This window comes from Oreochromis aureus, linkage group 13 (assembly GCF_013358895.1).
Source record: "Oreochromis aureus strain Israel breed Guangdong linkage group 13, ZZ_aureus, whole genome shotgun sequence".
Taxonomy (NCBI): Eukaryota; Metazoa; Chordata; class Actinopteri; order Cichliformes; family Cichlidae; genus Oreochromis; species Oreochromis aureus.
Window position 1 is genome coordinate 10061326 of NC_052954.1, and position 27273 is coordinate 10088598.

Below are 27273 nucleotides of genomic sequence, written 5' to 3' on the forward strand. Positions count from 1 at the left end.
ATAAAACACATTTAAAACTAGAGACCATAATACGCATGCGCAAACCCCCGATGAGGTCCACCAAAATTGATGTTGAAATTGGACCCCACCGTCTCACCAAACTTCAAGAGTTCACGTGACTCGGGAACTAGCCGGATGAAACACCAGGTGGCGCTGTGTTAATACTGATATTGACACCAATCAGATGCGTTTGCAATAGAAATGAGAGGTCAGAAATTTTTTCTTTCCTGTATTTTTTTTTACTGAGAACTCCATGAGAAATAACAACTAGAATGATGTAAAAACGTATCTTCTTAAAACGTAAACAAAACATTACCTTGTCAATGGCATGTGAATTACGTTGGTGTAGACATGTATCCAACACAGTGGCTCAATTATGTCGATATACCAACACTTTGCAGGCAGCAGACTCCTTAATGCTCAATGAAAAGTGACACAGGCAACAAAACCAGGTTTATAAGGAGGACAAAAAGTGCCATTTTCAATGTGAATATATTCCTAAGGCTTATTATAACAACTCAGTATACCTTTGTACAGATAAAAACCATCATCTACCCTTTGATGAGTATGTCTCACATCAGAGTATAAAAATAAGAGGCTTGACCATAAAAAGTAGCTGCCACATGTCAGAAGGAACACCTTGTCGATAGTTATATATTTTTTTTCTGAATTTTAAATGACAGATTAAACATACAAAGCTTATGACAATGAAGGAGAGTGTTGATAAAGTGTTCTTTGGTCTAAAATTAAAGAGTACTGTCACTTTTCCACCAATGACCCTTACGAAAAGGCAGAACTGAACTTTCTATATTGCAGTTAGTGCGTTCAAGTAAACCATCAGAAGATTCATGTATGTGTCTGAAACTCATAGTACCCACCATTTATCAGCTGCTGGCTTACAAACTGATGTTTCTAATGGTAGCATGAACCAGCTCTAAAACGTATCATTAGACCACAGGTGACGTCGCCGTATGGACCGAAAATAACATTTGAAACATTTGCCTGTAATCACTGCACTGTAGAAATTAAAGCTTAATCTAAAGTAATAATTCAATTTCTGAAAATGTGAATGCAAAAATCAGAAAAGAACATGGAAAGTAAACATTAAAAAAAAAGAAAAAAAACTACAGTATTCTATTTCGTAAGTAGTATACAGTATGTAGTTTCAGACACATGTGCATGTGACTAAACAGGGCAGAGAAAGAAAGAAGAGGGGGGGAAAAAAAAACAAAACAAAAAAAAAAACCTGCTGCATATTCACACAAAGTTGCCACACAACTTCAACTTTATGAAAAACAAGAGCAGGGTTTCCACCAGAGTACTGACAGCCCAGAGGCCCGCTGAACACTAAACATGTTTGAATGTATTTACATTTACTTTCAATCTATGAAAGAGCAGCTACAGCCGTTCAGTTTGTTAGCCCACAAATACACACACTCTGAAGAATTACAACAGGGAATCCTGAAAGTAAAAAATGAACAGGTGAACTGTGATAAACTAATACTCTTATTTTGATTTGTGTAGCTAACAGCCAAGACGTCTTCATCTAATTTAATGCTCTTCCACTCATACTATCATTTACTATCCACTTATGATTTGAAAAGAGAGAAAGACACTGGATTATTTGCTACCAAACAGAATAAATCTCCTTTGACCACTGGGTCTAACAACATTTCTGGAGGAAACCCTGAATATTAAGGATGAAGACTCAAAAATATATGAAACTTATATGTATATATTTATATATATCTATAAAAAGACAATTAGTGCTTTGTTGACTGGGTAATTTACATTTAAAGGTGTGTGGTACTCTCAGTCTTTTCAGAATTACTGTCTGTCTGCACACTTGACGTGGCCTCAGTGGCTACAGTGTGCTGTACTATGTCTTTGAGGCATGTTTCTCCATCCACTGCTGGTACTATGTCGGGATCCTCTGGCTCGCTGTCATCTTCCTCCCCTTCAGCACAGCATTCAGAGTCCTCGCTGTCACTCCCGCAGGAGCTCGACGTCTCATCTTCAGAGTCAGAATAAACCTCTGCCCCGTGGAAGATATAGTGATTTGGTGGTTGAAACAGGTATTGGCCTGCTGTGGAAAACAAAAGAGGATCAATAAGCTTTGCACACCTATCTGGGATCTGTTCATTGTTTATGACAGTTGTATGGAGGGAGAAAAACTGCTGAGCAAAGGGACACACAACATGTCTTTGCACGATTTTGTCACACATCCAAAATCTATTTATTTGTTACATTAAAGCAGCTTTGCTTGCTTTACCGTGGTCTAAAGCTTACCCTCAAGGCGTTTGCTGATTGGAGTTCTGTTAACTCGACTCATCCAGCAACGTCTACGAAATTCAAGGTTGGAGGTTTGACTCTTTCGTTCGGCTGCCTCCTCTTTTGGCGCACCTTTCTCTGGAGATTCAGTGCTCTCCGTTGGACACTGAGCATTTGGACAAGGCTCTAGAGGTGTAACATTATTATCAGCAGTCTCTGTGACATTCAGACTTTCTGTCTCCTCCGAAGGCATATTTACTGAGTCTGTAGTGTGCTGCTTCTGCTCCTCCTGAGTCGCATCACTCGAAGCAGACAAGGCCTCACTTGGTGGCTGTTCTGGTAACCGAGGGGGTTTCTCTGTGATCTCAGTTAATCTTACAGTGTTGTAGCAGAGCTGCTCAAAGTCTCCACCCAATCGATGACAGAGCTCATTGATAATGACGTCACAGTCCCCGAGTAGCTCCACGTCAAAGTTGAGATGAGGCAGCTGCTCCCGATTGATCAGGACCTGAGGCACTTCATGAGGAATGGAGTCTGGATAGAGAGGAAAAACAAATATTCGGTGTTTGAATGACATGCAAAGCATACAGAAACATATTGGTAGTATGTTTAATGTTACAGAGACTAAAACTGAATCTATTTCGATAAAACATACTTGGGATGAGGGCAACCGGTCGGACTTTAAGCGAAGAGCCAATGACGATCAAGAGATCCACCTCATCTTTATCCTGTTTCATGGCTCTGTGAAACATTTCTGGAAGGTTCTCTCCAAAAAAGACAATGTCTGGTTTCATGATTGCCAGGGGGATATCTGGACACCGTGGACAATGAGGGACAACCTGATGGATGAATTTAATGTATTAGCATTTATTTGCTACAGCCCCACCAAACACTATCCAAATTTTATTGGGGGGGGGGGGGAATCACTCACAGCAATAACAAGGCAATCTTTCTGGAATATTTTAAACAGTCAGCTATGTTATGGGTTGTTTGGCAGGTAAAACTAAAAAGAGCATTATCAGCTTTTGAAGTTCATGTGGTTCCTCTTGTTTACAAGTAATTGCGGCCATATTTGAGACCCCTAACAGCAAATATATACAGATAAATCCTTATATTTATTACTTATTAAAGAAGTTTTTCACACGATGTTTCTACATGCAATCTGTATCTCCATTGTTGGCCTTGGTGATGATGCAACATCCAACAGTGTCTGCAAAAAAGTGGTATCCTGGATTAGATTGCAGTGAACACATACCTGGTTAAAGATGTCTTCCCTTATAGCCTCACAGTCCACTTTGTGCTTACAGACGAGACAGGATGCAGTTGCAAATGACCCTAAAATATAATTGACACTGAATTACTGGGGAAGAACTATACAAAAACAAATGAAGAAATAAGCAAGAGGGATCAATCGCGTGCACCACTCACCGTGACACTGGATAATCCGCTGAACCCCAGCCACTTGTTCCAGTGTATCGATGTTTTGTGTATAATTGCGCAGCAGCTTTCTTTGCTTATCTAGCATAGATATAAATCTATGACAGGGAGAAGGTTCAAACTGCCCAGGGTAAATCTCCTGTAATATAAAATTATGCATTCAGTACTTGTGAAGAAAATGCAAACATTGCTATAGTCATATACCCCCACCATGGCTTTTCTGGACCATATTCAAACCCTTAATAACTGTTCATATTTCATGCCTCATAGCATGGCTTGAATATATTTTATAATAATAAATGAGTGATCAATCTTTAAAACAATTTAAAACATTTTTCAGGGTGCAGTATTAACTGACTTAGAACACAATATATATACAAAATGCTTATTGCAAACTAGTCTGTGCATTCAAAGCAGTGCTAGGAAACCTTGCATGTGTGGGACTTCCACATCAGTTTTCCACACTCACTGAAATGGCAGCTCAGGTCCTTTTGTAATGTTATGACCCAACCCATATTATGAGATCTGTTTTAATCTCTATTAGCTAATACATACAGCACTTTATTCGGTGTACTTAATTGCAATTTTATTCATGAAGCACATTTATTAATATGTAAACACAATGTGCTTAAGAGAGAAGATAAAAACATAAAATCCTGTGTAAGTTTACAAGACACACCCACACAGCTATTGAACTTTAAGCACTTTTTTCAACCAGGAAAAGTATTGCTGTGAGGCAACAGTGCTACCCACTATACCACGATATGCTCCTGTATATGGACCGCCTTCCCACCCTATTACAGATATTGTGTCTGTGATAAGGGACCCTCTGACTTCTGTATAGCCTCTGTTATTTTGTGCATCTTATATGATCACTCCTATGTTCTTTTACTATTTTACTGTTTGGAGAATTCCCCACGATCTTTTAAATTTCCCGTCTCTGCAGGGGCCTGGTCAAATGTGGTGGGAACACAAACAGTTCTTGTGATAAAATTTTAAGTTACTTTAGGAAAATTAAACAATTTCAAGCTAAAAGACATATGTTTTTTTTTCTTTACTGTTGCCAAATGTCAAAATGGGTCAAATTTAACTGAACATTATGTCATGTTTAAGTTAACTTAAAAAACAGGCTCTGATTCTCCATTTAAAAGTCAGTGTAAACATGGGGGTGTGGGGCACCGTATTAAACAACATTACAAAATTTAACAGGAACTCAGAAGCGGCTTACATTTAAGTAGTTTCCCTTTATTATATTTTCTAAATGTCAACACCCTTTCACAGAATGAAAGTGCATAATCCTCTAGTCATGTAGACCTTGCAGTGGTCTACATGAAGAGATTTATGGTTTGGATTAAGATTATTAATTCTTTGTTAGGGAGCATTCAAATTGTTATTCTATTGTTTGTGTAACACCAACCTTAGCAAACTTAAAAAACGGTCTAGGGTCCCGTCTGAAGTACTCAATGTCAAACATAGCTTGAGGATCTGGAAGATCTGGAAAATCTACAGCAAGCCGTGCATAAATTCCATCTCTGGAGCGGAAGTCTGGTATTCCACATGAAACTGAAACCTACAACAAATAAAATAAAAATAATAAAGAGATGCAATGAACACTAATACTAAAAATTGAATTTACACAGTAGAGCTACATGATAAAGTAAAAAATGCATACCCCAGCACCAGTCAGCACTAGGATCCTTTTACTTTCATGTAGTAGCCTGACCACATCTTCTAAGGTATTAATATCTTTCCGCTTCTTTCTTTTTGGAGGCTCTGAGATGTTGATGATGATCTGCCACAATGTCATGTCATCTAAATCTGGTGGGAGTACAGTCTCAGGCAGCAAATCCCTCAGGATGGCCCTTGGATCTGTCTCTCTAATGTGCTGCTGGATGAAACTGTAGGAACCTGCGAGCAAGAACATAACATCTCAGTATGGCTGGATTTCCAAAACACACATACTTGTGCAATGCAAACAATTATTATGTGGTTTAAATATATAGATAAACACTAAATACATATCATAAGTGGCGTAATCTAAGATACTGTAGTTTATTAATGATGTTAGTTACCTATTTGCGGTTGAGGAGTCCAGTCGCTGGAGCTTGCATGTGAGGACCTGTCATCGTCTTCAGTGATGTGCTCCGGAGTGACAGCCAAACCGTTGGAGGGAAGATCATCGTGCCCAAGAAAATCTAAGTACAGACATGGAGAAATTTAACTAAATATGACTAGATACAAGTCGGGACTCTCTTTAATAACTGCTATGACCCGTTACAAAAGTAAATCGGTGAAAACAGCCTCTCAAAGTGAACTTTCAACCGGCTAACAAACGCCAAATTGCTCTCAAAGTTTTGCGTGGTTATGAAAAAGTTAAATGGACAAACTTGTGCTGACAGGATCACTGATAGAGAGTTAGCGAAATATAATTTAGTGGAAAAGTTCCCGTTTTTAGGAGTACAGGAGTTCTCGACACCCACACAGCATTACTGTATTTAACATTGGCTAAGTTAACTGTTTCACATGGAGCCAGTTAGCTCACCGGTTAAGTTGGCAAAGAGAATTTTTCTCACTGAAAGTCACTCAAATACTCAAAGTTTTTTTTTCTCCTTTTTTATACCTGGACTGTCCTCGGTTCCGCCAAAGACAGCGGTGTCGTCAAGTTTCCCAACTGGCTTGTGAGGCTCGGAGAGCAATACTTCCAGTCCATTGTTGTCTCCGCCTAGCGCTGCCGGGGCCTGTTCTACCGCCATCACCGGCTTCGCTTCCTTCTCCGCGGGCTGCGCACAATTCAACGCCGCCTCCCAGCTCTCAGTTGCCGCGGAGACGCACGAGAACTGGTCCGCTTCGACGGCTTTCAGTCCATATTTAGTCCCTGGACTGATTTTCGAAATCTTAGCGTGAGGTTCCCCCGTATCGGAGGCGCCCGAAAAGGCCGTTTTCAGACTGTTCTCTCCGTCCGCCATCTTCAGCCCGCAGAGCCGCTGAGCAGGAGCCTTCCTCTCGGACAGCTGGCTCATTTGCATAGCACACGTGACCCGTTCTCCACCAGTAGTCCCGAGCGAAACGCCCCCCTCTACGTCGCTGACATTATACCATAACAAATATTGTTGCCTTCAAGTGCTGTCGGATGATTTCTAATCATAGGTTAGCCCTCACGAATCTTTCAAGCCTTTCGGTGATGTGTTTCGCGTAAATATAAACGATTTTATATTGACGTGTAGTCGTTGTAAACTTAATTAATGCCCCAGTTACAAATCTGTCATTTTCTTTTTTCGTTGCCACACAAGCCTTAAGTATGTGAAAGAAATTTAGTTTTACTACATAAAAATATAACATTTCTAATTTCCTAAAGCCACCATTGCCTTTGTTTCTTAGCCAGATGAATAAACGAATTTTCTAGTAAGCAGGACCATTATCAAGACCCTTGAATGCATCATACGTCATACGGTGAAAAGGGGCAGCTGGGCTCTCCCAACAACTCAGGAGAGATCTCCCTTGAAAATTTCAACAGTTTAATAATCCCTGAAATCTAACGCTAGCTGACAAAACCATACTAAGACAAACTTTGCTAACAGTTAGTAGTTAGCTAGTTGGTTATAGTGAGTGAGTGAGTGAGAGGGGGAACCCTTTGGCAACCCTTTAACTGATCAGCAGTGATCACGTTCAGCAGCATTTGTGGTCAGTTAAAAGAAGCCATACGTGCTTCTCCGACAGATTTTTATGGAGGCTGTTTTGAGCTGTAAACCTGAGGATTTGGAGGATTACTACGGGTTACTGGGATGTGATGAACTGTCATCGGTAAGTTCTGGTCAGTGGGTTTAAGGCTCAGACTATTTGCTGGGTTGCTGAACGGATATAGTCTCGATCTATAAGTCAGTAATTATTTAGGGAGAAATGGGGGTTAAAAACATAAAATACTACATGAGACATCAACGATCAATAGCCTGTACACTGCTGAGCCAAAAAATGTAAAAATAAAAATGTACGTGTGCCTCAGATTAGGCTGAACCAACTGAGACCTGTTGATGTGAAACTAGTCGTGCGTCATCCAGTGTCTGCCAGCCAGCATTTAAATTCATTTGTGTATAACTAGATTAGATATGGAATCAGTGTGATTTTTTTAATGTATCTTACTAAAACAAATCTTTGATTAGCAACATCAACACACATATCCACTGCGGTCTTGTGATCGCCAATTTTCACTCAATATATTACTCAACAATCAGCAACAGTCATAGACTGGCAGAGCTGAGGGTCTCAAATAGTCAATAACACAGTCAAGATAACATCGATCTGATTGATTAGATCACATCAGACTATGAGGTTTGTTTTGCTTTGTTGTCCTGCAGACCGAACAGATTCTCAATGAATACAAGATTCGAGCCTTGGCATGTCATCCAGACAAACACCTCGACAGCCCAAGAGCAGGTAATGCACACACACCACTAACTGTGTGTGAGTCATATTTCATATAACCTTTTTTTCATAGCCCGAAGCAATAAAGTAATAGGAAGTGTGTTATTACCGCTTCAATGCCTCTTAATTCACACTTCTTACATAGCTAATGTCTGTTTCTGACATCTTAACTTCAAAGCAAATAATGCTAATAGAGGGGATGCTTACAGCTGTACACAGTGAATTGTTTTGTTTAATTTTTAATTTTATATTAGAACCCCTTTTTTTCTGTTGTGAAAGTGGCAGATTTCCAGAAGCTGCAGGAAGCCAAAGAGGTTTTATGTGATGAAAACAAAAGGAAAAACTATGATCTTTGGAAAAGAAGTGGAGTTATGATCCCATTTCACGACTGGCAGGCCTTGAACGACTCAGTGAAAACTGTATGTAATGTCTTCACTTTGGATTCTTCAAAAGACTGTGCAATCATTGACGCTTAAAAAACCTGCTAATCTGTTTACAGTCAATGCACTGGGCTGTGAGAAATAAGAAGGAACCAATGTTGGAGGCCTCCAAACCAGAAGACCCCATCACGTCACAAGCAGAGAGCTTTCACTGTGAGCAACAGGAAACGGGGAAATCTTCGTGTGAAAGCACGACATACTCAGGTAACTGAAATTTATTCTGATTCTTTAAAGCAAGATGTTGCTGGAGAGCAATACATAACAACACACAAAATACAAGTAAGGAAGTGGTCAGTGCCATAGGATCCTTATTTTTGAAAGTCAGACGTGAGAAACGTTTAATTGATACCAGTATGATAGACGTGATTTGGTGTATTTTCGATCTAATTTCACTGCAGAGAGGCAATGGATATTCAGAGCAGCTGCTCAAGAGCTTCTCTGCTCTTATATTAACCTCATGGAATATAAAAGTAGGAGCTCTTTAGTGCTCATATTAAAGAGGGGCTGCACGCCCACCCAGTGTTTTGTGAGGTTTTGCATTTTGCACTTCAAAGCTACCACTTTAAAGCACTGATTTCATTTTACTTTGGTTATAATTTCAGGTTCAGCAATTATTCACAACTTGGCTGTGAGACCCTGTTAGTAGTTTCCTCTTAGCTAGCTTTTAGCATCAGTCTTCAGGGCTGACAGGACAGGGCTGTTTTCCTGAGATTCTACAGAAGCTCGCTGTGGATTCCTTTTTCCTTTATAATACTGCCACAAAATGTTTCAAATATTTGCCGCTAAAGAGCACTGTAAGGACTTTGTTCCCAAACTAATTTTTAGAGTTAGAAGTCAGTCATAACCTCTGGGATAAACACTTGCAAGTCAGTATTACTATAGCTGAAACACAGGTATGATTATGGACTTTCCTCCACAAGCATCAGTACAGCTTATAGTCAAGCCGAGTACACAACAGGCTTGAGTACTCAGTGAAGGATCTGAACTGTTCCTCATGTGAATTTCTTCTAGAGTAAACAGCAGCTGTTTAAAAAGTGCTGAACTGCTTAAAGGGAAGTGAAGTGACTTTTTTTTTATCATTGCTGCAGGTGATTTCTGCCATCGACGCTTCCGCTGGGCTGGTGACTCTCCATCTAATCTGCTGCGGAAATTCCGAAATTATGAAATCTAAATATATTAAAACTTTCACGTTGTCTAAGTGTTGCTAGACTTGGGACCATTTTATTGTAATGCCAGCTTTTATAGAGTATGTTTAGGTGTTGTGCAGCTGTGACATCATTAACTGTCTCACTGTTGCAAAGCTAACTGTCAGGTATATGTTATGTTTGGCTAAATACTTTAATATTAATATTATTTTTCTTGCTTGGTGTGTACCTTCCCTACAGTTTGTTGTAAAGACAGCATTCTGGCACCAAATTGCTTCCTCATTTTTTTCTGTCATGTTTGAATTATTTAATGTGTCGTCACTAATATCTCCTCATTCAGGTGAATGGGAGGGCTATAGAGGACTAATTAACCACCAGAAAAAGAGAGCCAGAAAAATGTTACTTCAGCTATCATTTTACCACCGAATCATAAGAAATTTGTCTTTTTTCTTACAATGTCTCCCTCAATGTCTTCCAGATGTATACTTTGTGATCTGGAGACATTTGAGTGAGACGAGTTCCATCTAACTGCCCAATAGACTTATATGAAGTCTATAGGCAGTCTATTGCGCAGTGAGATGGAATACATATATATGTATCTCTCTCAGTAACATACAGTGGAGGCATGATTGTGCGTGATCTTATTGTTTGCTGTAATGTATGTGTGTTTGTATTAGTATTATTCTCTGACTTCTTCAGCTTTGTTTGAGGCCAAACTAATTCTTTGAATAGAAGCCTTAAGTTTTCCACAATTGTGTTTTAGTACAGCATATTTACACCCACCCTTTATCAGAGGGAAGTCACAACTTGTGGTCTATAGCTAAATATAATATGTTATTTTGTAAAGATATAAAATCACTTATTGTTTAGTTTGTTTCACTGCACTGTCAGAAGACATATATTTTAAATGTTCAGTAGCAAACCATATGAAGTGAACACAGGGTTTCAAATCTTTAAGGTGGGAGTCGGAATCAAGAAAAAAGACACATGATTGATGTTATGTTTTCTGGTGCTCTTGCTAATATAAATATGGTTAAATATCGCAAATAAAATAAACAATAATAATAATAAAAAATAAAGATTACCTGTAAAAGCAGCTGTTAAAAATAGCAGGCTACAGAATTTTTTAGTTCCTATAATGAAAAACACACAGGCTGAGTTTCTGTAACACAGATTTAGCTGTGAGCATAAACCTTTTAAGGGAACTTGCTGACACAGTCTCTCCCACAATCTGCCCATGCTTTTGCAACATTTTTCCAAGCCCTTGTTGTCCAAATCTGGCAGATTTTGCAGTGTCTTAGTTTCTTGTTCTTGGCTGACAGGAGTGGCACCCGGTGTGGTCTTCTGCTGCTGTAGCCCATCTGGTTCAAGGTTTGACATAATCTGCTTTCATGGATGTTCTTCTGCAAAGCCTGGTTGTGATGAGTTATTGTTTGAGTTAGTGTTGCCTTCCTATCAGCTCCGGTCAGCAAGTAAATTTCTATATACCTAAATACTCTGAGATTCTGCCATGTGATTAGGTGATGATATTTTCATTACTGAGTGACTGGTGAGTGTATTTATCAGACATTTCATCATAAATAAAATGATGGCATGACAATCCAATACTTGTAATGCAAGTGACCTTCTTTTATTTGTATCACTGACTATTATTCACGTAGCAGACTGTGAGCAAAGAAGTGGAAATAGATTAAAATCTAAACAAAAAAAAGTTTTCGAATGCTGTCATATTTACTGGTGGTTATATACTGGTGAGTTAATCCAAGTTATCAAGATATGTAAAATAATCAGTCCAGTTTCCAGTGCAAAGGGTAGGTTTGAGCTTATTCTGCCTTATTAAGAAGGTTACATTATATGGAAAAAGTTGTGTAAATACCAAGTAATAAACGGCTAAATTACTAGGATTTTTTGGCCTATTACAGAGTACACAGATAATTTGCTCATGTACATAGATACATGGAATAAAAAAACGGGCTTTTATTAGTGCTGGAAATTTAGAAAGAAAAAAGAAATCATATTTCCTGGAGTCTTTCACATTCATTGAATCCTTCTAATTGGCTATCCGAGGAGCCTTTTGTTTTTTCAGGGAACGACTTACTAATGTTCCTAAAGAGGAATTAAAAGTACCAAAGGAAAACGTGTATCTCGAACGGTGTGCAGAGCTTTTATAACAGTACCCGGTTTTCACCACTTGATGTCGCTGTGGTATTCGTGACGTCACTTTTGTAAAAGATAAAAGCCCGAGGAGCACTTCTGTTCCTCGCCGGGTGCGGTGGCGCGCGCCTGTAATCCAAGCTACTGGGAGGCTGAGGCTGGCGGATCGTTTGAGCTCAGGAGCTCTGAGCTGCAGCGGACTATGCCGATCGGGTGTCCGCACTAAGTTCGGCATCGATATGGTGCTCCTGGGGAGCTCAGGACCACCAGGTCGCCTGGGGGGTGCACCGGCCCAGGTCGGAAACGGAGCAGGTCAAAGCCCCCGTGCCGCTCAGTAGTGGGATCGCGCCTGTGAATAGACGCTGTAGTGCAGCCTGAGTAATACAGCGGGACCCAGTCTTTTTACACTCTTTCTCCTCTCCACAGAAATATACGCACAGCGCACACACTCTCACATCACGTTTTTACAGCTTATAACACCGTCAAATACGGATTCTCAGTCCTCTCTTTCCATTGAAAACCACCGCTGTTTGTTGGTCCCACAGCGCCTCCAACCGGAGAGGAGTTGCAAATTCAAAGAGACGGTGAACTATTTTCTTTTCTTTCAGTGATTGAGTTTGATGAACAAGACCATAAACAAAAACAGTCCGAAGCAAACGCGTTATTCGTGGTGTTTTAAAATCCAAATATGGTATCAGTGGAAACATCAAGAACTTCAACATGTAGGAATACTTTTGGTTTAGGTTGTTATTCTTAATACCAGTGATATACAATTCATCGTGGAAAAAGTATATCCTAAAAGAGTAATTTTCTTTGCATTATTATCATTATTATTATTATTATTATTATTATTATTATACAGATAGATGTTTTACAGACAGGTATTTGAAAAGCTAGATCGCAAATGTCTGAACTTGGTTGGAAAAAGGCCTCTCATTGATTGCAAAATCTAATTTATTCATCTTGTCACAGACTGTGGTTTCAGTAAAATAACAGGATGTTTATTTTTCAGTGTAATACCAAAAACAACCAAACTGTGGCTATTAAAGTCAACAAGAGTGACCCTGAAATTCTGCAACAGGCAAAACAGGAAATTTTCATCCTGGAGCAGCTGCGACGCTTGGATCCAGACAGGTGCAACATTGTTGAATGGAACAGCTATTTCCTTGATGGAGAGCGTATTTGCTTAAATTTTGAACTCCTCGATCAAAGCCTGTGGGACTACATAGGGGACCGGAATAACCAGGGTCTCCCAATAAGAGAACTCGGGCCAATTTTGCATCAGCTCGCAAATGCTCTGTTCCACCTGGGTTCTGTGGGAATAGTGCATGCTGACCTCAAACCTGCCAACATAATGGTTGTGAATCGCCATGAGTCTCCCATCAAAGTCAAACTTATAGACTTTGGCATCGCATGTCCCGCTTCTGCACTGATTCCTGGTTACCGTGTGGGGACGGTTGGTTATTGTGCACCCGAGGTTATGCTTGGCATTCCATATGATGAAGCAATTGACATGTGGGCTCTGGGGCTGGTAGTTGTGGAGCTTGCTACAGGGGTGCCTCTCTATCCTGGGGAAGACGATTATGATGTTTTGAAATTCATAATTGAAACTCAGGGTCAGCTACCAGATCATCTTCTAGAGTCTGGCTTGTACACTGATTGCTACTTCATCGAAGATAACTACAACGAACAGTGCTGGACATTTAAGACCAAAGAACAATTTCAAAACGAGACAGATTATCAATCCAAGGAAACTCGATATATAAAACTTAAGTGTCTCGATGACCTTGAACAACTACTGAAGGTAAGGCGAGGACCTGAAAATGGCCAACCATTATTTGTCAGGCTAATCAAACAGATGTTGGCCTTGGATGCAAATCAGCGCATAACACCCTTGGAGGTTCTGAAGCATCCCTTTTTCAACACTGGCCTCTCAAGGAGTGCCCCCTGTACTGACATGAATAGCACAGGGGGACAAAACCTTGTTGTCTCTCAGCAATCGTCTGATTGTTTGGGTTGCCAAAATTCTAGGGGAGCTAGAAATTGTTTTGAAAAAAAGCCCAAAATAATAACAACAACAAAAACAACCAATGAATATGGTCTTAAACTTAGGCACAATTTGGCTTAAAATCCATTGACTAATCTCTCAATATTCAAAGTGGAGCAGCAGTCAACTTACCATCACATCAGTCCTTCAATCAGACCTACAACAACTGTCTTCCTTCTCTCACCCCAGCCGGTCGCAGCAGATGGCCGCTCCTCCCTGAGCCTGGTTCTGCTGGAGGTTTCTTCCTGTTAAAAGGGAGTTTTTCCTCCCCACTGTCGCCAAAGTGCTTGCTCATAGGGGGTCATATGATTGTTCGGTTCTCTGTATGTATTATTGTAGGGTCTACTTAAAAGCTCTTAAAAGCTGTTAGCGCAGAGTACGGGAGGACGTTAAAGTAGAAACGGAAACCGGAGGAAGACTTCTTTGGGTAATTTCAGTTAAACGATTTTAATAATAATAATAACAATAATAATAATAATAATAATAATAATAATAATAATAATAATTCAAAGTTCCACCCTTCGCTCTCAAAAAATACCCGATTCGTTTTATATATATATTAAATGTATTTTTCTTGACATTTTTCCATTATTTATACATGTTTTTCTTCTTTCACTTTTGCCCAAAAGTATCAATTTTGATACCGATTCCGACAAAGGCTACTTTTGTAAATGACATCGAATAAATTATGAGTATTATTTTTATTAAAAATACAACTTGTAACTCGACTAAAATATTTATCTATTTATTTATTTTATTAAATAAGACGTGTTTGGGGTAACTCGAAGCAAAAAAGGAGCTGTCGCTGGCCTTTTATATATGAACCATCAAACAGCAGAAGCTCATTAAAGGACAGCCTGTTTTTATTTTATTTTATAAGAGTGAGATAATTTGGTGTTTTTCAACACAAACTGCGTTATTACGGTGAAAGTGTGCGAGAAAAACGCGCCGGGCTCCAGTCATCACTCTGAGTGCTGTAATATTTTATGGAGATGTGAGAAGGTTGTAAGAGTGAAATATGGCCACGTTAGCATTTGAAAGGCCTCAGCAAATGCACACTGCCGCCCATTTGCTCACCGGGGGAAGGACTGAGGATTTTAAAAGCTTTTTCTTTTTCTCTTCTTCTCTGTATTTTTTGTTGAAGCTCGAGGTGATTCACAATTTTGGCTGTATTTCTTCAAGCTGGATGCAGTGCATGAACGTCTAATTCTATAAATGGCGTCTCTATTTCTAGATTAAATCTGCATATATATATATATGTATTTTCCTCTGGTTATTTTCGGGTCACAGGATGACTGTGAAATATTAGGATTAAAAAAATCTAATCAGATCCTGTATATAGGTTCTAAGAAGCCGACAGAGGGAGGCTGGGGCCTTCTTAGTTTTACTAAAACCCCAGTAAGTTAAAATGAAGCAGTTAGCGGCTGGCACTTTGTCCAGTTCATCTGCAGCCAAAGGCGGCAGCTGCCAAACAGCCAGTCACCGTAAAACCATAATGGCAATTTAACATAATGAATTATTTGAATTTTTATCTCCTAAATTTACAGGTAATTTAAAGTTGAAACTCTTAAACTCAGATTTGTTACAGACTCTGTCGTCACTAAACCAATGAAGAATAAAAAATCTGGACTGAGAGCCGACTACACCTGCACATTATTATTATTATTATTGTTATTATAAATGCTTTGCAGTCAAATGTGGACCTGTTGCTCGGTGCACATGAACATAAGCCTGACTACATTCCTGTGTTTTTCAGTAACGGGTCGTTGGCCCGCTGATGGCGCGTAGTTTGCCGCAGGCCTTTGTCCCACCGTGGAAGGGAAACGGGCTAATAAACAGCGTAAAGATAATCTTATCTGAGCGTAGCCTCGACACAAATGGGAAGTGACAGAGCAGTGACAGGGAGCAGATGCTGGGGCACAAAGACGCTTGTTGGAGGCTGTGGATCCGTGCAGTCACCGGTGGCTTCTCTGTCTCTCTGTGCTTTAAACATCCAAACACGTGCATGCAGTCCCAAGTACATAATATTCAAAAGTCTGAACAAATAAGTAAATAAATAAATAAATGAAGAAATATTTTCTTTAAAAAAAATATTACTTAATAAAAATCCCTAATGTTAGAAGCTAATGAGCACGCTCGTATCTTCTGTTCTGTTGCCTTTAAAAGCACCGTGTCTAAACAGTCCGTGGAAAGGACAAGTGGACAATAAAGAGCCGGGACAGCCCTTTCAAACTTGATTACATTTAAAGAAAGCCACACGAGAGCAGCGTGAGCGCCTACATAATCTGGCCAGCACCGCCCTCTAGTGGCTCGTACGGGAACACTAGTTCAGTGTGCGCACACACTGGTGCTCAGTCTCTCCTTCAGTGTTTGTGGCTTTTCATACCAAAACTAACAAATAAAATTAAATGCACAAACACACACTGTTGTCCAGGGAGAAAATGCATCTATGAACTTTTGGTTTTATATCGGTCCAGGTGAGTGTGTTTCTATTAGCTAGCTAACTTCTCTGAACATTGACGATATTAATAATAATAATAATAATAATAATAATAATAATAATAATAATAATAGTAATAATAATAATAATAATCAGTTTCTTGAGGTCTCTGCAGGACCAGGCCCGTCTTTTCTCCACATGTCCTGCAGAGGTGTGTCGTGGTAAATGCAATACCTTTAGTGCGGGCAGGGTCATGACAGAAAAGGGGATGAGCGCTTATCAAAAGAGGTCATGCAACATATTTATTCCTAAAGAAAGGCCAACAGAGTAGTATAGGAAAAAGGTACACAAATAAGAACAATGCAAAGCAAAGACAAGGACAAACACATAAGATAAGATAAGATAATTCTTTATTGTCATTGCACAGTCATACATAGTACAGTAGTACAATGAAATTGGAAAAACTGTCCTACGTCGGCACTACATATAACACAACACGACACGATATGACACATCACAACGCAACACAAACAACACAACACAGTATATTAACTTAGAAATAAAAAAGAAGAATAAGTGTTATGTGTATTGCACACTGTTATTATTGCACATTAATTATTATTGCACCTTGTTATAAATATAAATATTATTATTGTTATTGTTTCAAACATTGTTACCTCCCCCTAAAAAAAAAAGTCCAGGCAGGTAGCCAATCAGGTCAGCTATTTGCATTGATTAGGGCTATTGCCCTGTTGTAAAAGCTGTCCTTGAGTCTGTTTGTTCGGGACCTCAGCAGCCTGAACCTCCTGCCAGACGGCAGCAGCTTAAACACCCGATGTCCTGGGTGTGTACAGTCTCGTAGGATGCTGCGTGCCCTCTTGAGACAGCGAGTGCTGTACAGGTCCTTCAGGGAGGGAAGAGGATGTCCAATGATTTTTTGGGCCATATTGATGACCCTCTGGAGTGCCTTTCTGTGTGCTGTGGTGCAGCTGGAGAACCACACACCGATGCAATATGTCAGCACACTTTCAATGGAGCAGCGGTAGAAGACGGTCAGGAGCTCCTTCTTCAGGTCCATTTTTCTGAGGATTCTCAGAAAGTGGAGACGCTGTTGGGCACAAAGAAGAAGAAGAAGAAAAGAGCACAAAGCAATAATCAGTTAGGAAGGCAATTATAAAATGAAATTAAAAATGAAGAATGTATTTGAATTGAAACTTCACCCTTATTTCACTTTATTGTTCTTTAATTTTTGTCATTTCACAGCAGTCACAGAGCTGAGTATTTTAAACATCCACGCTTATCCTCTAATTCACCTTTTCTTCATTTGTGTCCCTTGTGCTGCTGTAACAAGTGAATTTCCCCAGTGTGGGATTAAACAAAGTCTGTTCTGTCACCGTGAGGCCATCCTTCATGTGTGTATGTGTAGAACAAGAAACACACATATTTCAACATATTTATGCTGCAGTGTTGTGGAGATCTCCACTTTCATTCATTGTTTTGCTTTCCAAAGAATTTTGAAGGTGATTTTTATTGAATGAGAGCAGTGCTCCCTTTTAATAAAACCTTTAATAGATCACACTTTAAATGACTCTATAAAACCCTTTGTCCTTTACTGACATCAAATAAAGATCATCAGACCAACTGCTCTTAGTGCAACCCAGGTCTCGCTTGAAAACCAGAGGTGATCGTGCCTTCGCCGTTGCAGCACCTAGATTATGGAATACATTTCCTTTCCATATCTGGCCGCATCGGATTCTATTCAGTCTTTTAAATCACGTTTAAAAACATACATGTTCGACATTGCATTTAAGGTCAATTAGGGCAAACTGCATCCGGATTGCATTGGATTATGTAACTATTTTATTGTATTTTCATATTTATAATTTTATTATACTTGATTTTATCTGTACTATGATCTTATGGAAAGCACTTTGGTGTACTTCGGTCTTGAAATGTGCTATATAAATAAACTTTGATAAACTTTGATTTGATCAATTACAAAAAGAGTTTTTATACTCTGTAATTGTTTAAGTCTGGACTATGGCAGCAAACTGCCCTTTGTAATAATAATGAATTGTGAGTGTTCACCACAGGAGGCAGTGTAGCTGACGGCGCTCTGATCCTGCAGTCACAACATTAAAACCACTGACGCTGATCATCTCATCATAATACAGTCAATATCATGTAGCATTGTCTAGGACACACACACACACACACACACACACACACTCTCAGATGGCAGCGACCTTCATACATAGTGCAAAACACCTGCTCAGGAGTGACCCAGACTCCCACCTCCCCAGACCCTAATCTGAGGCCCCAATCCCCAGCAAACCCAGAGTGGCCCTGTGCTCATAACCCGACAGTTTGGACCAGTTTTGTTGGAAAACAGGCGACCTGCAAGGTGAAGTGGCTCTAATGTTGCTGCTGTTGTGTAAATCAGCAATACTACATCAATATTCATTGAACTCAGCTCTAACCTAAACTCTGAGTATTCCAGTAATCATTGAATTGCAGTGGCTGTAATTCATCAGCAATCACATGGGTTTGTCACCCACCCTAACCTGCATGCTCGCCTTTTTCAAGAGCCTGTATTAAACTAAGTGAACACATCTCCTGCCCATTGCAGGTGAGGACAAAGTAGCAACAAAACAAACCCATCTGGATCTTATTGAAACAACACATCTGTGTGTTCTCCACAAGATCCTGTTGTGTGAATGAATAATAAATCTTCAGCGAGGAAGACTGCCTCGTTATAACCTGAATCTGAGCATTCATCACTGCACATCTGCTTCTGTACTGCTGGTGTTTTTCATGCTTTTCCCATTATAAAGGTGAACAGTGAAGCCTGTGTTTGGCTGGTCGAAATATCTAATGTAAAAGAGATTTACTCTGGCCATTACAATTTCATCAATATTTAAATATTCAAAGAAAAAAGATGTGTGCTCAGCGTAAAACTTAGTAACACCTCCTCTCTCGAGTGACGCACTGGATGAAGCCTATGAACCCAGTAATGCCACTAGATGGCGACCTATATCCAGAACAAGGTCAAGAGAATCCTGCTACACCTTCAGAAGCCTGTGAGCCTCGATCATAGATGGGTATCAGACTGAGGTCAGACAATCATAGAGAAAAATTTGTGAATGAAGGTTTTTATGCAGGAAACACAAATCTGGCTGAAGAATTTCAACAATGATGGTTTTGATCTATCAGATAAACTCAATGATGAGACTTACTGTGACAAAGTGTTTATGAAGGAGAGCATGAGGAACAGTCATTGCATTACGTGATATGAGTCTGACGTATGATATGATGTAATACAGGAAGCCTCTACAAGGTTACAGCAAATAATATTTCAGATTTACCAGACTGAAATCAGACTAATGAGTTGTAAGAGAAGAAACAAACATTTATTGACTATTTACCTTTATTTAGTAGCATGTTAGAGTAACTTCATTCACATGTAGAGGATTTAAGTTTGCAAATATCATGCAAAGGATTTCTAAATATAAAATCAAATCAAATCAAATCACTTTTATTGTCACGTCACATGTGCAGGTACACTGGTACAGTACATGCGAGTGAAATTCTTGTGTGTGAGCTTCACAAGCAACAGAGTTGTGCAAAAATACAATAACATAAAACAAGCAAAATATAAGAATGGCTAAATCTGAAAGTAATAAATATATGTACAATATAAGAGTATATGCATTACTGGATGTGTATACTAAATATGTTTTTCTACGTGTGTGTGTGTGTGTGTGTGTGTATACATATTTTACAAATTAAATAGAGTAAACAGAATATATAAAATATACAGAGGTTGGTAGTTGGACATGTGCAAAACAGTGGCATTAATGTACAGTGTGGAGTGCATAATGTTGAAGTTCAAGTAGTGAAGGTGAGGTGTCTATGACGTGTTCAGCAGTCTGATGGCCTAGTGGAAAAAGCTGTCTCTCAGTCTGCTGGTACGGGACCGGATACTGCAGAACCTCCTTCCCGATGGAAGTAGTCTGAACAGTTTATGGCTGGGGTGACTGGAGTCCTTGATGATCCTCCCCGCTTTCCTCAGGCACCGCTTCCTGTAGATGTCTTGGAGGAGGGAAGCTCACCTCAATTATCCGTTCAGAGCACCGCACCACTCTCTGGAGAGCTTTGCGGTTGTAAGCGGTGCTGTTGCCATACCAGGTGGTGATGCATCCAGTGAGGATGCTCTCAATGGCACAGCGATAGAAGGTCCTGAGGATGCGGGGGCTCATGCCAAATCTTTTCAGTCTCCTGAGAAAGAAGAGGCGCTGCTGCGCCTTCTTCACTGTTTTGTTTATGTGTCCTGACTACGTAAGATCCTCAGCCAGATGTACACCAAGGAAGCGGAAGCTGCTCACTCTCTCCACAGCAGCGCCGTTGATGGTGATGGGGGTGTGTACTTCCCTGCACCTCCGGAAGTCCACTATCAACTCCTTTGTCTTTGTGACGTTGAGGGTGAGATGGTTGTCTTGACACCAGTGGGTCAGGGCGCTGACCTCCTCCCTGTAGGCTGTCTCATCACCGTTGGTGATAAGACCCACCACTGTAGTGTCGTCCGCGAACTTCACAATGATGTTGGAGTTGTTAGTGGCTGTGCAGTCATAGGTGTAGAGTGAGTACAGGAGAGGGCTCAGTACACACCCCTGTGAAATAACACCTTCCCCAGCAAAAATCTGATTGTTAATCCCCACAGCACTCCAAGCTCACAAACATCCTTTGTTACTTTCTGTGGTAGGAAGTCTCTTCAGAGCACATTTCTATCAAAGTTTCACTGAAGCACACTTGTTTGCAGAGACCTTAGACCATAGCTGGACTGGCCATCGGGCATACCGGGGTGATTTTTCGTTTTTATGGGCCGACGGTTTTTTGTTTGTTGGTTTTTTTTGTAACAGTATAAACAATGAAAGGTGGTGGACTGGCCAATTGGCAGGACTGGACTGAGACAAAAAATCAGCCCGGGCATTTTGACTAGAGAACGGCCCACCAGGTATTATAGGAAAATCCATAAAGCCTTTGAATGAAAACAAATGCTGTTGTGACAGTGATGTACACTGTCTTGTTGGTACAGTGGCTTGCAAAAGTATTCGGCCCCCTTGAACTTTTCCACATTTTGTCACAGCCACAAACATGAATCAATTTTATTGGAATTCCACGTGAAAGACCAATACAAAGTGGTGTACACGTGAGAAGTGGAACGAAAATCATACATGATTCCAAACATTTTTTACAAATAAATAACTGCAAAGTGGGGTGTGCGTAATTATTCAGCCCCCTGAGTCAATACTTTGTAGAACCACCTTTTGCTGCAATTACAGCTGCCAGTCTTTTAGGGTATGTCTCTACCAGCTTTGCACATCTAGAGAGTGAAATCCTTGCCCATTCTTCTTTGCAAAACAGCTCCAGCTCAGTCAGATTAGATGGACAGCATTTGTGAACAGCAGTTTTCAGATCTTGCCACAGATTCTCGATTGGATTTAGATTCCGGTTGGAAACTCTAATAACTAACCTTATAAATAAGATAAAACAAGTTCAGCATCAATAAAATCATAGTACCCGAACAGCAGTATATAAACTCCGTCATGCTAGCTAGCACGCAGTACGAGTTATTGTGACTGACTGTAAAAAGTCAGCATAACGAAAATAAACTCCACCTAAACTTGGTTTATATCTGACCCAGATAGACTGCAGGTCATAACTTCTTACCTTCTCACCGCCTCGTGTCTCTGCTCCTCCTGCCTTTCCGTCATCCGCCAGCGTGTTGCATCTGCTGGCCTCCACCACTTGCTAATGTTACTGAATCTGTGGAAGCTCCGCAATAGCCACCACCAAACAATTGAGTTATTTTACACATCTCCCAGCATCTGGCCAATCCACCACCTTTCAGTGTTTATACCGTTACAGAAAAAAAAAAAAAAAAAAAAAAAAACCATCAGCCCATAAAAAGCGAAAAATCACCATCGGGATGGTGATGCCCGATAACCAGTCCAGCTATGTGGCCAGTCCAGCTATGCTTCCAGGCACGTTAGTCACACACTGAAACAGACTGACGTGCAGAGGTACAAAACAGCAGCCCAGGCAGAGAAATGTTGCTTTTAGACCAGGGTAGGCAACCTTTCTGATGGCGAGTGCCATTTAAAATTTCCTCAGAAGTCAGTGTGCCATATGATTGCATTAGCAATAAATTTAATAACGCTCTATATGAACAGTTACACATTATATAGAACCACTTTATAGAATTATATTTGTTTGCAAATGTTGGCAGCTATCAGCGAATAGTTATCAGCTATTTTGAAACAAAAAAAAAAGACACTTTTATTCATAACAAGAACTCCATAACAGCAAATGAACTGTACAACAGAAAATACAAATGCTATTTATGGTCTCCTCACAACAATGATAAGAAAAATAAATTGGGCCAATATGGCATGTTTGTTAATACAGAGACACGCATGTTAATGTGATCTCTGGTCTCCCACTCAGAGACACAGGTCTCCGAGTGTCCAGCATTCAGACGGCTACCTGAGGACACTCATGTGAGAGAAAATCTGCTCACACAGATATGTAGAGCCAAATACTGTCAATAAGGCCTCTGCAATGTTCTGAAGACAATTAAACTTGTCAGGTAGTGATGTCCGGCCTGTGAAAATGCAAGCTCCATGAACACGCACAGCTGTGGATTCCAGCTGCTTCGATGTCGCATTAACTGGCATTAACTCAGCCAGTTAATGCCAGACAAATCCAGCTGCTCATTAAAGATTTCTGGTTTAATCAGAAAATAAAACATTGGTCCATACACCTTAAAGTCCCAAAAATGCATTGTGTCTCGAGTCTCTGGATGCATTTTGACTAAAGACCGGCCCCCCAGATATTAAAGTCATAAAGCCTTTGAATGAAAACAAATGCTGTTGTGACAGTGATGTACACTGTCTTGTTGGTAAATGTATGATTTCTATTCATTTTACGTCAGATAAAAACTTTGGTTGTAAGCTTCAGATAATTATTTAATAACAGCCAGACATTTTAAATGAGAATAAGAAAGTATTTCTTTGTGCCCCCCTCTCCCTGTTAATGCCCTACCTGGCCCCCCTGGTAAAACTTTGCTAGATCCGCCCCTGCACAGTTACCAGCTGTCAGCTACATAGAAAAGGATCCTGGTGTTATTTGTCTCTCAGAAACAGTTCATAACTTCCCTTCAACTCATTCATGTCACCTAAAAGGTAAACCTGTTTCTCCATCACCTGTTCAGCTCTGATGACTCAGTAAGGACATCTCCTGGTTTCATCTGCATGTTTCCCTCTCACCAGATATACAAACCATCATGACCAGCAGCTTTACAGCTGTGGCTCCAGAAAACATCAGCTGATACTAGAAATTAATATGAAATAAATTAAACAGCAGCTGACCAAGCTTAAACGTGCTGCTGTTGTTTAGTGCGACATCCGGTGGTTTCCTCTTTGTGGCGCAAAGTGAGCGATAAACAAACAAGAGAGAAAAGCTGATCAGCTGATCATTGATCAGTTTCATGATTGAAGTAGCAACAGGAGAGAAAGCAGTAGCGTGTCTAGAAAATTTTTGTTGGGGGGGCCAGGTAGGGGCACAGATTTGGAGAAGGGTGGCAGATGTAATTGGCAGATAATGTTAAAAAAAATTCTACCAACAGTTAACCATCATTCAATAACCCTGTAAACCTAATAACTGAATTTGCTTTTGACTCTTATTAGAATGAGGTTTTAACCACTACGGTGCAGCAATATTTGCATAGTATTTTTACTGACATATAGTGCATGTATGTTTTGGGCAAAAACATTTTTAAATATTAAAATACGAACATTTTTAACATATTTTAACACATTTAACAATTGGCAAATTAGCCAATGCAAAACTTTATCTGCCTATTAAAAAAAGAAGATAATCTTCTCACAAACTGGTGTTTGATTTTGAAACAGGAAAAAAGTGGGGAAACAAATGAAAAGACTAACATTTGAATAAAACCTGAAAGCAAGTAAATACTTTCTATGCTGCCTTATGGTAAACTTTGGTAATATTGATGTATAAAGAACAACACTGGCTGATGATGAAATACAGTCAGCTGGCATGGTGACACTGCCAGTATTAACATGCAGGGCTGGACTGGGACAAAAAAATGGGCATTTTGACTACAGACCGGCCCACCAGGTATTAAAGCCATAAAGCCTTTGAATGAAAACAAACGCTGTTGTGACAGTGATGTACACGGTCTTGTTGGTATATGTATGATTTCTATCAATTTTACATCAGATAAAAACTTTGTTCGCAAGATTCAGATAATTATTTATTAAAAGCTAGATATTTTAAATGAGAATAAGAAAGAAAAGTATTTCTTTGTGCCCCCCTTTCCCTGTTAATGCTCTACCTGGCCCCCTGGCATAACTTTGCTAGAGCCGCCCCTGCACAGTTACTGGCTGTCAGCTACATAGAAAAGGATCCTGGTGTTATTTGTCTCTCAGAAACAGTTCATAACTTCCCTTCAACTCATTCATGTCACCTAAAAGGTAAACCTGTTTCTCCATCACCTGTTCAGCTCTGATGATTCAGTAAGGACATCTCCTGGTTTCATCTTCATGTTTCCCTCTCACCAGATAACCAAACCAACATCATGACCAGCAGCTTTTACAGCTGTGGCTCCAGCAAACATCAGCTGATACTAGAAATTAGTATTAAATAAATTCTAACAACAGCTGATCAAGCTTAAAGGTGCTGCTGTTGTTTAGCGCGACATCCGCTGATTTCCTCTTTCTGGCAAAGTGGGCGATAAATAAACAAGAGAGAAAAGCTGATCAGCTGATCATTGATCAGTTTCATGATTGAAGTAGCAACAGGAGAGAGAGGGGGGAGAATGAGAGGAGAAGAGGCAGCTGTGCAGCAAAGACACAGAATAACTCCAGCCTTGTGTCTTTTTCATTCTAGCTGAAGTTCGGGACAAACTGTGTCTCTTCTCAGCTCAATACAAAACCTGTAATATTTTCTCTGAATGAGGGACCATTCCATTTTTTAAGGAGCCGTTGGCAACTCTACTAACTAACCTTATGAATAAAATAAAGTTCACTATCAGTAACATCACAGCACCCACCCAGCTGTATAGAAACTCCGTCATGCTAGCTAGCACCAGTACGAGTTATTGTAACTGACTATAAAAAGTCAGCACAACGAAAATAAACTCCACCTAAACTTGGTTTATATCTGACCCAGATAGACTGCAGGTCATAACTTCTTACCTGAAGTTCAGTTCACCTGACACTCGGACCGGCGGCTGCCTCGGGTCTCTCCTCCTGCCTCCCCTTCCCACATCCACCTGCTAGCCGCTGTGGAAGCTCCGCCATACTCGATGGCCAGTCCAGCTATGTTAAACTGTTAATCTTTCGCCGAAAAACTGTTTTCTGCGGTGCCTCTTTCTTGCTTGGCTCTCCTACCTTTGCTAACATGATGCTCATAGCGCAGAAGCCGATGCTGCATTCACTTACACTCGGATATCTCAGCTTCTCTGTGAAAACATAATCGTACATTTGATATTTCATTGGATTTTATTGTTTTGGCTTCGGGGTGGCACCTGGGATGGCCAGTCTGGTTGGGGGGGGGGTGGCCTGTGCCCCCCCAGGCCACCCCGCTGGACACGCCACAGAGAGAGAGAGGGGGGAGAATGAGAGGAGAAGAAGATGCAGCTGTGCAGCAAAGACACAGAATAACTCCAGCTTTGTGTCTTTTTCCATCCTGGCTGAAGTCCGGGACAAACTGTGTTCCTTCTCAGCTCAACACGAAACGCGTAATAATTTCTCTGAATGCCGGACGATTCCGTTTGTACGGGACGGTTGGCAACTCTACTAACTAACCTTATGAATAAAGTAAAGTTCACTATCAATAAAATCATAGCACCCACCCAGCAGTATATAAACTCCGTCATGCTAGCTAGCACGCAGTACGAGTTATTGTAACTGACTGTAAAACGTCAGCACAACGAAAATAAACTCCACCTAAACTTGGTTTATATCTGACCCAGATAGACTGCAGGTCATAACTTCTTACCTGAAGTTCAGTTCACCTGACACTCGGACCGGCGGCTGCCTCGGGTCTCTCCTCCTGCCTCCCCTTCCCACATCCACCTGCTAGCCGCTGTGGAAGCTCCGCCATACTCGATGGCCAGTCCAGCTATGTTAAACTGTTAATCTTTCGCCGAAAAACTGTTTTCTGCGGTGCCTCTTTCTTGCTTGGCTCTCCTACCTTTGCTAACATGATGCTCATAGCGCAGAAGCCGATGCTGCATTCACTTACACTCGGATATCTCAGCTTCTCTGTGAAAACATAATCGTACATTTGATATTTCATTGGATTTTATTGTTTTGGCTTGGGGTGGCACCTGGGATGGCCAGTCTGGTTGGGGTGGCCTGTGCCCCCAGGCCACCCCGCTGGACACGCCACAGAGAGAGAGAGGGGAGAATGAGAGGAGAAGAAGATGCAGCTGTGCAGCAAAGACACAGAATAACTCCAGCTTTGTGTCTTTTTCCATCCTGGCTGAAGTCCGGGACAAACTGTGTTCCTTCTCAGCTCAACACGAAACAGCGTAATAATTTCTCTGAATGCCGGACGATTCCGTTTATGCGGGACGGTTGGCAACTCTACTAACTAACCTTATGAATAAAGTAAAGTTCACTATCAATAAAATCATAGCACCCACCCAGCAGTATATAAACTCCGTCATGCTAGCTAGCACGCAGTACGAGTTATTGTAACTGACTGTAAAACGTCAGCACAACGAAAATAAACTCCACCTAAACTTGGTTTATATCTGACCCAGATAGACTGCAGGTCATAACTTCTTACCTGAAGTTTAGTTCACCTGACGCTCCGACCGGCGGCTTC

The 27273-nt window shown here is 40.5% G+C and overlaps 2 protein-coding genes across 2 annotated transcripts; one reads left to right on the forward strand and one right to left on the reverse strand.

Annotated features, from left to right (window-relative positions):
- Positions 1–216: 216 nt before the first annotated feature.
- Positions 217–6758, reverse strand: sirt1 (sirtuin 1). Its single transcript, XM_031737908.2, has 9 exons — positions 6329–6758; positions 5781–5903; positions 5381–5616; positions 5126–5278; positions 3700–3847; positions 3527–3606; positions 2927–3110; positions 2290–2805; positions 217–2086 (listed from the first exon to the last, which is right to left on the reverse strand). Exons 1-9 carry the CDS (start codon positions 6732–6734, stop codon positions 1794–1796), a joined length of 2139 nt encoding a protein of 712 aa, XP_031593768.1. The 5' UTR covers positions 6735–6758; the 3' UTR covers positions 217–1793.
- Positions 6759–7165: 407 nt separating this feature from the next.
- dnajc12 (DnaJ (Hsp40) homolog, subfamily C, member 12) lies at positions 7166–11317 on the forward strand. The gene is made up of 5 exons (XM_031737881.2): positions 7166–7509; positions 8061–8139; positions 8407–8546; positions 8627–8771; positions 9656–11317. Exons 1-5 carry the CDS (start codon positions 7432–7434, stop codon positions 9736–9738), a joined length of 525 nt encoding a protein of 174 aa, XP_031593741.1. The 5' UTR covers positions 7166–7431; the 3' UTR covers positions 9739–11317.
- The last annotated feature ends 15956 nt before the right edge of the window (positions 11318–27273 follow it).

What these genes read in the sequence shown, in the direction of transcription:
- dnajc12 (XM_031737881.2), top strand. Translation starts at nt 7,432, where the DNA reads ATGGAGGCTGTTTTGAGCTGTAAACCTGAGGATTTGGAGGATTACTAC. An exon ending in TGAACGACTCAGTGAAAACT is followed by an intron (nt 8,547 to 8,626) that starts GTATGTAATGTC and finishes ATCTGTTTACAG; the next exon opens with TCAATGCACTGGGCTGTGAG. An exon ending in TGAAAGCACGACATACTCAG is followed by an intron (nt 8,772 to 9,655) that starts GTAACTGAAATT and finishes TCATTGCTGCAG; the next exon opens with GTGATTTCTGCCATCGACGC.
- sirt1 (XM_031737908.2), bottom strand. Translation starts at nt 6,734, where the DNA reads ATGCAAATGAGCCAGCTGTCCGAGAGGAAGGCTCCTGCTCAGCGGCTC. An exon ending in GACTCCTCAACCGCAAATAG is followed by an intron (nt 5,617 to 5,780) that starts GTAACTAACATC and finishes TCTTGCTCGCAG; the next exon opens with GTTCCTACAGTTTCATCCAG. An exon ending in GCGGATTATCCAGTGTCACG is followed by an intron (nt 3,607 to 3,699) that starts GTGAGTGGTGCA and finishes ATTATATTTTAG; the next exon opens with GGTCATTTGCAACTGCATCC.